General features: G+C 32.9%; 2 protein-coding genes across 2 annotated transcripts; both read left to right on the top strand.

Annotated features, from left to right (window-relative positions):
- The first annotated feature begins 7,160 nt into the window (after positions 1 to 7,160).
- On the top strand, positions 7,161 to 8,240 carry LOC110110824 (probable 2-oxoglutarate-dependent dioxygenase AOP1.2). Its single transcript, XM_020842459.2, has 3 exons — positions 7,161 to 7,528; positions 7,601 to 7,913; positions 7,989 to 8,240. Exons 1-3 carry the CDS (start codon positions 7,161 to 7,163, stop codon positions 8,238 to 8,240), a joined length of 933 nt encoding a protein of 310 aa, XP_020698118.1.
- A 274-nt stretch (positions 8,241 to 8,514) lies between these two features.
- On the top strand, positions 8,515 to 13,058 carry LOC114580164 (gibberellin 2-beta-dioxygenase 7-like). The gene is made up of 2 exons (XM_028696799.1): positions 8,515 to 8,625; positions 12,759 to 13,058. The coding sequence occupies exons 1-2, from the start codon at positions 8,515 to 8,517 to the stop codon at positions 13,056 to 13,058; spliced, it is 411 nt and encodes a 136-aa protein (XP_028552632.1).
- Positions 13,059 to 13,553: the final 495 nt, after the last annotated feature.

Genomic DNA, 13,553 nt, shown 5'->3' with positions numbered 1-13,553 from the left:
GGGACCATTTAATAACTTTCATGAAATAAACAAAAACCTGATAGGATCTATGAGCAAAAACCCTAGCATAGTCCAAATCATTATCAAGCTTAATCAAAACATTAGCTTGATCCAAAAGTGTGATAGAAAAATCCCCCTTAATTTCAAAATGAAAAAAAATTTACGGATAGAATCCAAAGAGGGGCGTTTGAGTGGAAATCTCCCAACCAAAGCAAACTCAAAAGGCTTAGCAAGATGAAGAAATTCCTCTTCCAAAAACCATAAAGAGGGCATACCACGATTCGAAGAAATGCAAAAATCCGGAAATAGGTTAGTATCAGTTGAGCCAGATAAAGCATCCCTAAAAGATTTAGGTTGCTTACCTGCGAGGAACCCAGGATCCAAAAGTTTTTTTGCCCTAGAAAGACCCCTCCGGCTGCCAAAGGCGGCGGAGAGAAAGCGGCGGGAGAAACCCTAAGAAGGGGCAAACCCTAGCAGACGCATGAGAGAAATGGAAGAAACTGGATTTACATTCTGTTGATCATTCTGACTGGGTCTATAATCAGTTGGGTGATAGTTGGGGTGTTGGGAATTTCAACAATGGTCTCTATAGTGTTTTGCAGGAGGATATTGATTTGAATATTGTGCAATTTGATAATGAAGGTTTATCCATCGTTTAGGCAAGAAAAGTAAGAAAAAAAATTGATGCATAATTTTAAGTATTTTGTTGGCAGAGCTACTATATCTAATGTTCATTCTAATCCTTCTTCTAATAATTTTTTTTTTATAAATGTTAATTTATTTTCATTATCCTTCTTCTAATACTTATTTCTGTTTCTTTGTGTTGCTAGTTTTGTGTTCTTTTCTGCTTTTAAGTTGTCTTGTTTTGTTGTTGGTTGGGTTGTTTCTGATTGTTTGGGCTGGTTCTTTGTTTTGGGGGCCCTGTTTGGGTCTTCTGGTGCTATTGGTCTTTTGGTTGGGGTCCTATGAGTTGTTGCTCCTCCTTATTTGTGGTTGGGTGCTTCTGGGTTTGGATTTGTTTTTGGTGGGTTGCCCTGTTGTGGTGGGTTTGGCTATTTGGTTGGTGGTCCCTAGCTGGTTGCTTTCGGGCTTTGGTTCTGGCTATTCTACTCCTGTTATGACGGAGGTTTTATTTCCTTTTAGATGTTGTATAGTTGTACTTACGTAATTTTATTTGGTAGTTTTTTTTTCCTTGCAGGTCTGGATCGTGGTTTGGGTATGTGGATTCTTTTTGGTCGGCTTAGCTCGTTTTAGGAGATTCGCTTATGTTGCACTCACTCTACTTTTTGTCTTATCTAGGCTCTTACTCCTTTTTGGGTGGTGGTTATATGCCACTAATTCGGTAGATTATCACAGCCATCATCACCTTGTTAGCCGTCATAATTAACACTAAGAGATATAAATAGAGAGTGCAATAATATGTAATGATAAATATCATGTTTTATGAAATCTCTTCATTGCTAAACTTATATTTCTTATAATCCCTACAAGCTGAATAGGGTAAATATTGAGATATTTTCTTATGTTGATGTACCTACCACATGATGAAGTCCATTTATGTTGACGTAATGTATTTCTTAAATTCTTCATGCTGAAATCCATTCATGTTGAATAGCACAATGTATTTTCTATTACTAATTGGCTTGCAAATACAATATTGTGTGCATATATTACATGAATGTGTCACTGTGCTATAAGAGTAGAGATTTAGGCTTAGTTTGGGACGGTTTTCTTATTGCTTCTTAAAATTTAATTTTTTAACTAAAAAGCTGTTTTAAAAGCAATAAGAAAAGCCGTCGCAAACTAATCCTTAGACTTCTTTTGGGATGAATTTCTTTTTTTTTTTTTAATTAAAACCCGCAAAGGGGCCTACGCGTTAATTTCAAAATTGCGATTACATGGTCCTTAAAAGGAACCACTAGCTCTCTACTGCTCGAACAAGCTACAATCAAAAAGGAAAAAAGAACAGCGAGCCTGTGGTTCCTTATCCTAAGAGTACAATAGTTGCATAAAAAAACTACTAGGGCTGTGAGCGTACAACACCAAAAAAAAAAAAGAAGATCATCAAATAGACGTTCAACACCATCTTCCTTGTCTCCAAATAAGATCTTGTAATTCAAAATTGAAAGAACCTTGCAAGACACACTCCAAACATCTGAGACATCAGCTTCTCACCCTTGACCTCCTCCCTCTCAGCAGCAGCCCAAATACAATTGTCCCCAACCTGTAACACAAAATAACTCCAAAAACAGCAAATAAAATTAACCAAGTTAAGAAACACTTTATAAAGCTTGCTATCAACATAAATTCCCCCATCCACCAAGTAGACTAAATGAAAAACCAGGCTGCAAAAGCCACCACCCAGTCCAGTGATATAAACTAGCCCCAAATTAGAAAAACACCAACCACCAAGACCAACATCCAACCAACCAACTAGAGGCAACCCCAGAAACGAAAACAGCAGGCACCTAAAAAACCAAACCCCGCAGCTCCCAGAAACCCCATCACAGCCCAGCCTAAACACCCAGAGAACCAACGGCCCACAAAAAACATCACTTAATCCCCTCATACTTCTTAATATAAGGCAAGCCAGAACGATCCAATCTAACCAAACCATTGACAGTTCTAGGAAGATCGTTACTGTTAAATTCCACATACTCCCGTAAATGGCAACCGATATTAGCCAAAGCATCAGCACACTTGTTACCCTCACGGTAAATATGAGAAATCTTAAAATTAATGCTAGACAAGTCCTGCTTCAGCTCCCTAATCAAATAATAATTCTCAGCATTAAACAAAGAAATACTATTGGTATAATGCAAAATATTCATGGCATCAACTTCAATCCAGACTCTATTATAACCCAAATTAATACACATTTTGATACCATAAATAATACCTTATAACTCAGCAACACAAGCAAACTTACCAGAAACAGGCCCCGCAAAAGCCTTAATCACCTGACCCAGGTGATTTCTTAAAATGCCCCCACACCCAGCCACCTTACCATTATAAGACCCATCAGTGTTAATCTTAATACAGTCAATATCAGGCTTAAGCCATCTAATAATGCAGACCCTCTTCTCCTGAACACCCGGATTACTTAAAATATTAAAAGCATGAAAAACTTGCCGGCAACCTTTAAAATTGTTATACTTGAGCATACCAGACTCATAGAGCAGCTGAATTTTATCACAAATAGACCGAATGATACGAGAGGCGTTCATCTTAATACCATCATGCTTCGGTTCGTTTCTACTCTTCCAAAGAAACCAAATAATAATACTAGTCAAACAATTCCTCACATGGCCTTTATTATTAGTAAACCAGCATTTAAAAATATCAATAATGGACTTAAAACTGTGATAAAATTTAAACTGAAACAGCTCTTCAAAATACAGCCAAACAGAAACAGCAATAGGCCCATTGGCAAACACATGGTTCACAGTTTCAATATGATGACAGCAATGACATTTAGAAACTAATTGAATACCTTTTTTCATCAGATTCATGTCCACAGGGATAAAATTAGAAATCACTCTCCACACCAGGATAGCATAGGAGGTAGGGATCGAGTTGTGCCAAATAACAGAAAAAAACGGGTTATGAGGCTTATTCTTCTTAATGCAATACCAAGCTTCTTTAAACTCAAATAAACCATTGTGAGGATTAGTAAAAAGAATGGAAAATTTTGGGATGAATTTCTTGATGCTTCTTAAAGCTATTTTTTAGTACAAATATTAAAAATTTTATACTACAATACATCTTTAAAAATCAGTAAAAAACCGTCCTAAACGAGACCTTAATCATTCCATTGAATGAATTGCTGGAGAATAACAGTACCCCTAAAATGTTTTGCTGGAACATTTTGAAATAAAATTTGGCCTCCAATTAAAAATAATAACTACACTGTATATAAACATCATGAATAACTCTTGCATTAAAATAAATATGTTTTGAAGCTTTATATTAATGAAATTAATCACAAAGCTTTTTTTTTTTTCTTAAATTAAATCACAAAGCATTTTGCTGATGATTAAATGACACTATTAAAAATTCTTGAATTTGTAAAATTTGTTTGTTTCAATAATATTAAAGAAATATATGATTTTATGTACTATGTTGCAGATTGAAAAGAATGGCATTTCTCATACTAATAAAATATAGATATGTGGTTGTTGGTGTTTATGGTATTTTTGGTTATTGTTTTGGGTGGTGGGTTGGTGGTATTTGCTGTTGGGTCTATTTATGGGTTTCTGATTTGTAGGCATTTTGTTTAGCTATGTGGTTGGGAGATTTGAGTTTGTATTTGGCTTGTTTTTTTTTTATTTAGTTGCTTATTTTGTGATTTTTTGATCATCCAATCAGGTTCTGATTTTTGTGAGAAATTTGTTATTGCAGATCTTTAATGATGTCGATTACTTGTGGTGGTTTGAGGGAAGGATGTATGTATTGATTGAGCTTAATTTGGAGGGTGCTTACTCTTTGTTGGAGATTATTTGGGAAAGATCCTTTGCAGGCTTGTGGTTCTTTGATTTTAATGATTTGCTGATGGTTTCAATGTGATTTGGTCGCTTAATGCTTTGTTCTTGAAGCTGGACTTAATTTGTTGGATGTTTTTATTGATTTTCCTTTAGTTATTTTTTGTGCTTCCTTTTTTTTGCAGCTGATGTTGCTAGTATCTGATTGGGCTTCATAGTTTATTTGATCTTAGGCTTATTTTAGGGTGTTGGCTCTATGCCTCCCTTTTTTTCCCTATTATCTTGTATCTTAGTAGGGATTTTTGGCTCCTTAGATTTATTTTTGTTTTTGATTGTAAATCTTTGAGCTTCAGCGAGCATTTGATCTAGAGACTTGTAATATTTTTTGATGAATTAACATGTACATAAGCCCTTCTATAGATTTTATCAAAAAAAAAAAGAGAGAGAAATTCTTTTGTTGCTAAAAATTATTTTGACAGATGCACTGCCCACCAAGCACTTAGCAAGATTTGTACTCTCCCACCAAAAAAAAACTTCAGCAAGATAGTCAACATGAAAGAAGCCTTGGTTTATCATTCAAGTTTAGCTGTGATGGCAATTGATACTGTTTCACAGATGTAGTCCCCGAGCTTTCTTCTATTATTAACATCAGTCTGCAAGTTTTTCTCAGGCCTCCATTATCTCCTCAGCAAATCTTTGAGTTACAGACCATACAAATCTCTTTTAAGAGCATAAACAATCTCTACACTAACATTTATATTGGAGCTCACAACAGCCAAGTGATCTCTGCACTACTATTTCTTTTCAAGTTGCTAGTACAGTCAACTTTACTCTCTCCTTTTATTAAGAAAGTTAGATTTTATTTCATCAAAAAAGCGATTAAAAAGTTCTTAAAAGGAATTCACAGTTCGTTAATGCTCAAAGAGTTAGATTCAAAAGAAAAAAAAAAAAACTATAGAGCACATGATTCCTATCTAAGATACATGTTCATTAAAGTTCATTTGGGCTTGTTATTTGAACATATTTTTTTGCCATACTTCATGAATTCATTACAGTACTTTTGGGCATGTTATTTGAACATAATTTTTTCTATTCATCTTGAACTCGTGAATGCATGTGTTCCCTTATCTAAGAGAAAGAAGGCTGTGTTGGCTGAGACTTCTCATAAGCAATCTAATCATTATGCTTTGAAAGATAATATTGATCTAGAGATCCTGGTGGATCCTCTAGCAACTTCAGGTCGTCTGAAGCTTTCTCAACAAGATATGGTGGAGATTGCTTCTCCTGTTATTTTGGTAGAAGGTTTTAAAGAGAATAATTCTCCTAAGATGGTGGTGGCTACTCATAGTTGTGACTTAGAAATCTATGGTGCCTTTTAGTTTCTTCCTTCTAGGTAATGCTATTGTATTTTCTGGAGTTAAGTTAGAGGTAGTTGGAGGCCAGTCTAAAAATCTATACATAGGTCCCTACTATCTATATGAAGGGAATCCTTGGCTAGTGATTTAAGAGAACTAATAGGCTTGAAGAATCTCGAAACTTCACTCGAGTACCATCATCAGACTGTCACCTGACTACTATTATCGGACTGACATCATTGACCACCACATGATGGCCTCAGTAAGACCTTCGCTACCAAATAGCCGTCATCGACCACCATCACGTACGTGTCAATCGTCATCGTCATATTACTACCACCCAATCACCATGATCAGACTGTCGTTGCCCTATCATCATTATCCGTTTGTCATGACCTGAGTACAGTCGTCGGAATACCACCGCCGACCAACCAACATTGCAAAGTATTGCCACTCAACCACAAATGTCCGCATGCCTCTTATCACATATCAATTATGCGGTATTTTTTTTCTAGTTTATATTATTTTTGTAATCTTATCATGTCCAAATTAAGGGATAGGCAAATCTTTGTAACTAACACTCAATGCTTCATAGTAAGTTGAAGACCAATATGCACAGCTTATTAAATAGTTCAATCATCAACTTTTATATGAAGAATGATTTTATAGAAATTCTGATTTTCTAGTGATGAAAATTTTTTAGTACTAAATGAACTTTTTGTGATAATGTAGCAATACCATATGCATCATGAGTCATCATCAGAAAGTTCATATGTAGTATATATAATTTTGTGTTAGTTTTTAACATAATAATTTTAGTTCGAATTACTTCAACAATTATCATCACTAATATTAACACTCATCTGTTGAGAGAGATAGAAAGAGAGTAATAATATTAAATCTCATCTGTTGAGTGAGATAGAAAGAGATATATTATAAAGAGAGAGTAATAATATTCAAAAATAGATTTAGTATTCAATTTAAACTCGAAAGCAAAGTTAATACTATTATTTTCAAAAATAGCTCAAATTTGCAAAATTATAATCTCAAAATCTAAGATAAGATTCCAACTTACCCAAAAACATACAAATTTATATATGCAAATCATTAAACAGATAATGTTACAAGTTCAGAAACAATAATATTATGTTATTCGGCTGGTAGCATAGGACAACAATAATAAAGGAATAATTATCTCATTGTTATCATACAACAAATGTGTTTTTTTGGAATAGTACTAACCGAATCTTAGGCACAGAATATTTTTCAATCATTATAAAAGTCCCCTAATATCAGAAGGCAAAGAGAATTAATCTGAAACAAAATGTCATCTCTTGAGCTACCAGAGATTGATTTGAGCGGGTTGGACGTTACAAGTTTCAATGAAAAAATATGGGCGAAAGCTCGATCAAAAATTGCAGAAGCTCTAGAAATCTATGGTGGCTTCGAAGTTATTTACAATGAGGTTAACCTCGATCTACGAAATGATTTGCTTGGAGTAGCCGTCCCAGAGTTATTCACTATGCCAGGTGCAAGCAACCTAATTGATTCCAAAGAGTTGCCCTATCATGGAGCCTTTTTCTCGAAGCCAGGCTTTCCTTTTTGGGCACTTCAATTGACAAATCCTAATACTTTAGCTCCAATTCAAGAATATGCCAAAGTTATTTGGCCTCAAAGAAATGACTTTTTCTGGTGAGTTTCTCTAGCGAAAAAGTTTCAATATAACATATAATTAAGAAGATCACAATTTTTTTTTTTTGATAGCAATGCAGTGTTGAATTATGCCAACCACATGCAAAAGCTAATACAGACAATCCATAGGATGATCCTTGAAAGCTTGGGGTTAGAGGATCATTATGATTCACATATAAAATCCTTGTCATATTCAATAAGGTTAGCAAATTACTATAAAGGAAATAAAATTGCTTTGCCTCCCCACAAAGACCCAAACTATATAAGCATTGTTTGCCAGCACAACATTGAAGGACTTGAAGTTGAGAACAAGAGTACTGATGAATGGATAGAAACAAAACCCTCAAAAAATTCTTTTACTGTTTTAGTGGGTGAGGCATTCAAGGTTGGTATATTTGTTAAATCATAAAGATTAGTTAACATGATAGAAATTATTTTAATATCTTTTATTTTGATGCAGGCATGGACTAATGGAAGGCTTCATGCATCTAATCATCGAGTAAAGTTAAAGAATGAGACTGAGAAAAGATATGCGGTGATTTTCGGTACAGTGCCAATTCTCACAAATGATATGATAAATGTTCGAGAAGAATTAGTTGACGAAGAACATCCGTTACTTTTCAAACCTTTTAAGTATTATGATTACATCAAATATCGCTTCACAGATGGAGAAAATCTTGAGGATGCATTAAAAGCTTATTGTGGTGTTTAAGAAATATAGTTGCAGCTATGTGATCCACTCTTATTTCAGGGTTAAAAAAATATAAAAATGGCCTGAAATACTATTGTGGTTTTGTGAAAGTTGTTGTAGTTATGTCTAATGTTGTGGTCTTTTTCTAATAAAATGTGTGACTTCCACTCAAAATACATGTGAAGAATAGCACCAAATTTGAAAACAAACATAAGGTTGAATTTTTTGGTACAAAAAAAAAAAAAAAAAATGGAAAAAAAAAAAAAAAAAAAAAAAAAAAAAACTATATGTAACAATGGTGGACCTAAGGAAAATGATGATGAAGAATCGAAAGGTGGCAGTAAAAACAAACCTAATGGCAACTTGTACTATCATGCAAAAAGTGACAACACTGAAAGATCCTAAGGTACGCAGCTCATCTTGGTCTGTTGGTTGGGAGCTTCGGCTACCAACTAAGAGGTCTTGAATTCGATTCTTGTGTACGTGATGTGTGTGTGAGTTTGACTTGGCCTAAATGTCTAAAAAAAAAAGAAGATTCTAAGGTTGTACTATGACTGTCCGAAGTGCAAAGTTATGACAAGCATAAAGGTGGTAATATAGAGAGTCCAAAGGTTGAGGTTGTATTAAACCTAGGAGAAGAATATTTTGTATGTCTATGAGCATCTATTAAGGATGATTGAGTCTTAGGTAGGGATGTAACTGAGTCAAGTCAACTCATGAGTTAGATCGAGTTTGACTTGATAAATGGTTCATGAGTTGAGCTTAATGAGCTAACAACCCAAATATGCAACCAATCCTGACTTGACTCATAAACTTATGGGCTGGCTCAACTGAAAACTATTAATATAAATATAGTTAAAATATAACACAATTAAAAGATTTTGGTATAAAGTTGTTAAACATATTTAAAATTATATATCTTTTTCTTATTTCTGTTGATTATTTTATTTCTTGCTTAACTTCTTATTTTTAATTATGGTAGAATAATACATGATTGAATAAGAATGCTCTTCTCTCTTGCATAAAAAAATAAGCTAGTTTGTGAGTCAACATAAACATTTAGAATAAATCTCAAGCTTAAGCTAAATTTTGATTAATTAATCAAGTTTAAGCTAAAAATGATGGGTGGCTCAAGCTCAAGATAGACTTGACTTATTTACACCTCTAATCTTAAGAGTGATGCCCTGTAAAACTAGGGATACTAATTGGAATTGACCCAAAGGTATTAGCTATAATTGACTTAATGGTTGCTACAACAATGAGACTAAATGGTCTTGACTTTCATCGGGGTTCATGAAATATCTCATGAAAATCTTATATTAAGAGTAGGGGCTAACTTAATGTTATGGTTTTTGTTGATAACGGTGTGAAAAAAGATGTATATTTATGATTTTTTGTTTTTATCACTTTGAATGATAAGTCCGTTCAAGATTTAACCAAGATTGAAATGCACTTTAAAATCTGAGCAAGTTAGACTATGGATAATTAGATAAAGGAAAATATGATTAATACAAGAGATTTATGTGAAATTCCTTAAGTAAAAGAAGTTAAACTCATAAACATTGAGTTAACTTTTAGTGTAATGGTTAGAATTTCATTTGAAAAATTCTATAATTAAGTGTGTTCATCCCAAAGTAATTATGTGATGGGTGACCTTTTAGGAAGTTACACTAACAAGATAAAACTGTGAGGCATTCAAAGTGGACAATATCTCGATAGTTAATAATTTGAGCTATTTTAAATAATTATGTGAAACCCCCTGAGTAAATGAAGAAAAATTCTTATACATTAGGGAGCTTTTTGGTGTAATGATTGGAATTTCATTAAAAATTCCACAGCTAAGCGTGCTAATCCCAGAGAATTAATGGGATGAGTGGCCTCCTGAGAAGTTACGCCAATTGGATAAAGCTGTGAGGTTCTTAGACTAAAGCGGACAATATCTGATAGTTAATAGTTTGGGTTGTTACAAATGGTATTAGAGTAATACACCAACTGAGAGATGAGAACTAAGTGTCATACAAGACAAAATGCTATGCTATGGGAGCCACATCTTGAACCATATATGTTATAAAATGCTACATGGCGGGTGTCACCACTTGAACTTGTAGGGGCGACCTCTAGAATCCTATCTGTTTGGTGGATAATTTTGGGATAAAGATGTTGATAAAGACGTTAGTTACTTAAGTGGGACATATTGTGAAACCTCTTAAGTAAAAGAATATAAACTCTTAAACATTTTTCTTCTTCTTCTTCTTTTCTATGATATCCTGTTACATAACAACATAAGTGTTCAATAAGTTTATTTTTCTTTTTTGATTGTAGCTCTTGGAGAAATAGGGGGATGTGGATTCCTTCAAATAATTTGTTACTTGGCTTTTTGATGATATAAAATCCTGCTCATAAATGAGCTTTGTAAAAAAAAAAAAGGTTTTAAAAGCTTGTGGCTCTTGCCACTAGTGCGAAGTACCTTAACTAGCGAGATTAAGCGATCAACCCCAATCCCCTCCCCTAACATCATTGTAAGCATCTCAATTAAGGCATCTCATCATGTTTTTCCTCTATCCTATGTGTCCGATCTCCATTGAACGACTCATACTAACATGAGGATGAGGGTATTGTGCATGAGCATTTTTTTAATTGCTCATCTCCATTCTATTGTTTATTTTGTGGTTAGTGAGTTCATCATATTGTGATGATATTCTTTGTTGGTCAGCATTCTCTAATAATTGACAAATTCAAACTTTTTATTCCTCCATCTTATATATTTCATATTTGATCATCTAGAGATGGGTCTAGATGGCTACTCTAGGTTAATTATGATGTTCATGATTTTTTGATATATTTCTGGTTGGTTAGTGCTGGAATGACAAAAATCTACTATTAATGGTATTGCTCTTATAAGTCATTGTATTGCTAGGATATTGGGATATATATTTTAAACGATGATGCAAATATATTTCATGATATAATATTTAATATCTTAGTCAATATACAAAGTTAGCACCCACATAGATATAAGTTGCTAGGGACCCATCAGGCCTATTAGCTTGTGCACTGTTTTTTATAAACTTCTTTCTAAAATTTTGGTGAATCGTCTGTCTTTACTTTTGCCCAAGCTTATTTCCCCTAACCAAATGGGTTTTGTTAAAGGTCAAAAATCCACTCTTCTACATAGTTGAAAAGGATGTGATCATACATAATTGATAATAAATATATGATTATATAACAAGTTGGTTGTCCATAATCCGACAATAAAAATTAGATGATGGTGATGGTGATTGTTGATATAGTTGTCATGAGTGACAATCATTGAGCAAGACAATAGATATATTTATATCTTTCAACTTAGAACTTTCTGTCTTTCTCCATTTAGAAAATGGAGTCCTATTTATAGATTTTAAGAGAGGCATTTTAGTGAATTTTTTCATAATCCAAAATATTCCATCAAATAGCTCATATTGATTCCCTTAGTCATAAATTATTTATTCAATCTATGAGTACCTTAATGAATTTAGAATTGAATGATCTTGGACTCATTAGAATCATATTTTTGATTCGCTTGATTCCATTAGCATATATGATTTGAAGTTTGTTTGATCCTTCAATTAAAATTCTAAAATTTCAACATTTTCTTCAATTTCTTATTTTGGGCGCATGTGGTCATATAAATAAGTTTGTTGTCATTGACATTGAGTTTGTCTGATTGAGTTACTCAAATTGGTTGTAAATATTTTAAAATCAAAGTACAATGTCCTTAATTTTAATTTTGAAAATTTTCAGTTCAAATATCATTCAAAATTTAAAATGAACAAGTGAATTTTTTGAAAACTTATTCGCACTACTGACATCGAACCCACCTGGATTAGTCGTCGATGGACGAGTAGGTCACAATGTCCTTGTTATCAGCAGCAAAAACATAATAATTCCAAGGACTTTTTAAGTCAATCCTTATACAATTTACTTGTATATGTTTATCAATTTATATGTTTCCTTTGATATTATCTTGGTCATTCAAATTTCTTGAGGCATATTTGACTTAATTTCATTCTTACCACTAATATATTTCATTCATATTCATATTTGATATAAAAGTGAATTATAGGTGGTATGTATGTAATATTAAAATTTTAAATATTAGATATGTAAATAGAGTAATATATAATAATTTGTATGTAAATCTCCCTTCATTAATTTGTAAGGCACGATAAAAACACAAACAACTATATATAATGATATGAAGATATGATATTATGCCTCCAAATAATAAAGCTGAATAATTTTATAACTTGTTGCATGCTGCAAACCTTTTGTTATAACACATAGGAGCTAACAGCCAAACAAATTATTTTTTAGTAACAATTTAAGCATAAAAATCACAGAATGCTTGATGATCATCAAGATTCCAAGATTATATGCTTGCTTTTGACTTACCAGAAAAATACAAATTTGTTTTAGCAACCATTGGAGCTAACAACCAAGCTCAGAAACAAAAATATCATGTCAGTTGACTTTCAAGAAATGGAATTTTATAATATGCAGATAATCCATAGGATGATCCTTGAAAGTTTAGGCTTGGAGGATTATTACGAATCACATATAAAGTCGTTGGGGTACTCAATAAGGTTTGCAAATTACTATAAAGATGTATCGGATGAAGGAGATATTATTGCTTTGCCTCCCCACAAAGACCCAAATTATATAGGCATTGTTTGCCAGCACAATGTGGAAGAGCTTGAACTTGAGAATACATGCGGTGAATGGATAAAAGCAAAACCCTTCACAGATTCTTTTACTGTTTTAGTCGGTGAAGCACTCAAGGTTGGTGTATTGGTTGCATAATAAAGGTTTATTAATTAGCTAGATACAAATTATTATTTTGTGATATATAAAAAAAGACATAACTATGAAAATGGCATCCAATGTATTAATACATGAGAAAAAATTGATTTACATATAGTATATTTCTAAACGATTAAGAGCGCGCACAAGTTATTAAAATATTTCATTGTTATGTACGCAATTATATAATTAAGGTGATCATGCAAGAGATTACGGTTTTGTTTGGGACGACTTTTTTATTGCTTCTTAAAATAATTTTCTAGTAAAAATTTAAAATTTTTGTACTAAAAGATAGTTTTAAGAAGCAATAATAAAGCCGTCACAAACGAAGCATATGAGTAAAAATTGATTTACATTTATTATGTTTCTAAATTATTAAGGAAAAAAAGCACAAGTTATTAAAATATTTCATTGTTATGTTTGCAATTATATATTGTGACTATGAATAAAGTGATCATGTGAGAGATTATGATTTTGTTTGGAAAGGCTTTTTTA

The sequence above is a fragment of the Dendrobium catenatum genome, unplaced genomic scaffold, assembly GCF_001605985.2.
Source record: "Dendrobium catenatum unplaced genomic scaffold, ASM160598v2 fragScaff_scaffold_847, whole genome shotgun sequence".
Classification (NCBI taxonomy): Eukaryota; Viridiplantae; Streptophyta; class Magnoliopsida; order Asparagales; family Orchidaceae; genus Dendrobium; species Dendrobium catenatum.
The sequence above is the reverse complement of the archived record's forward strand: the minus strand, read 5'-3'. Positions and strand labels throughout refer to the sequence as shown.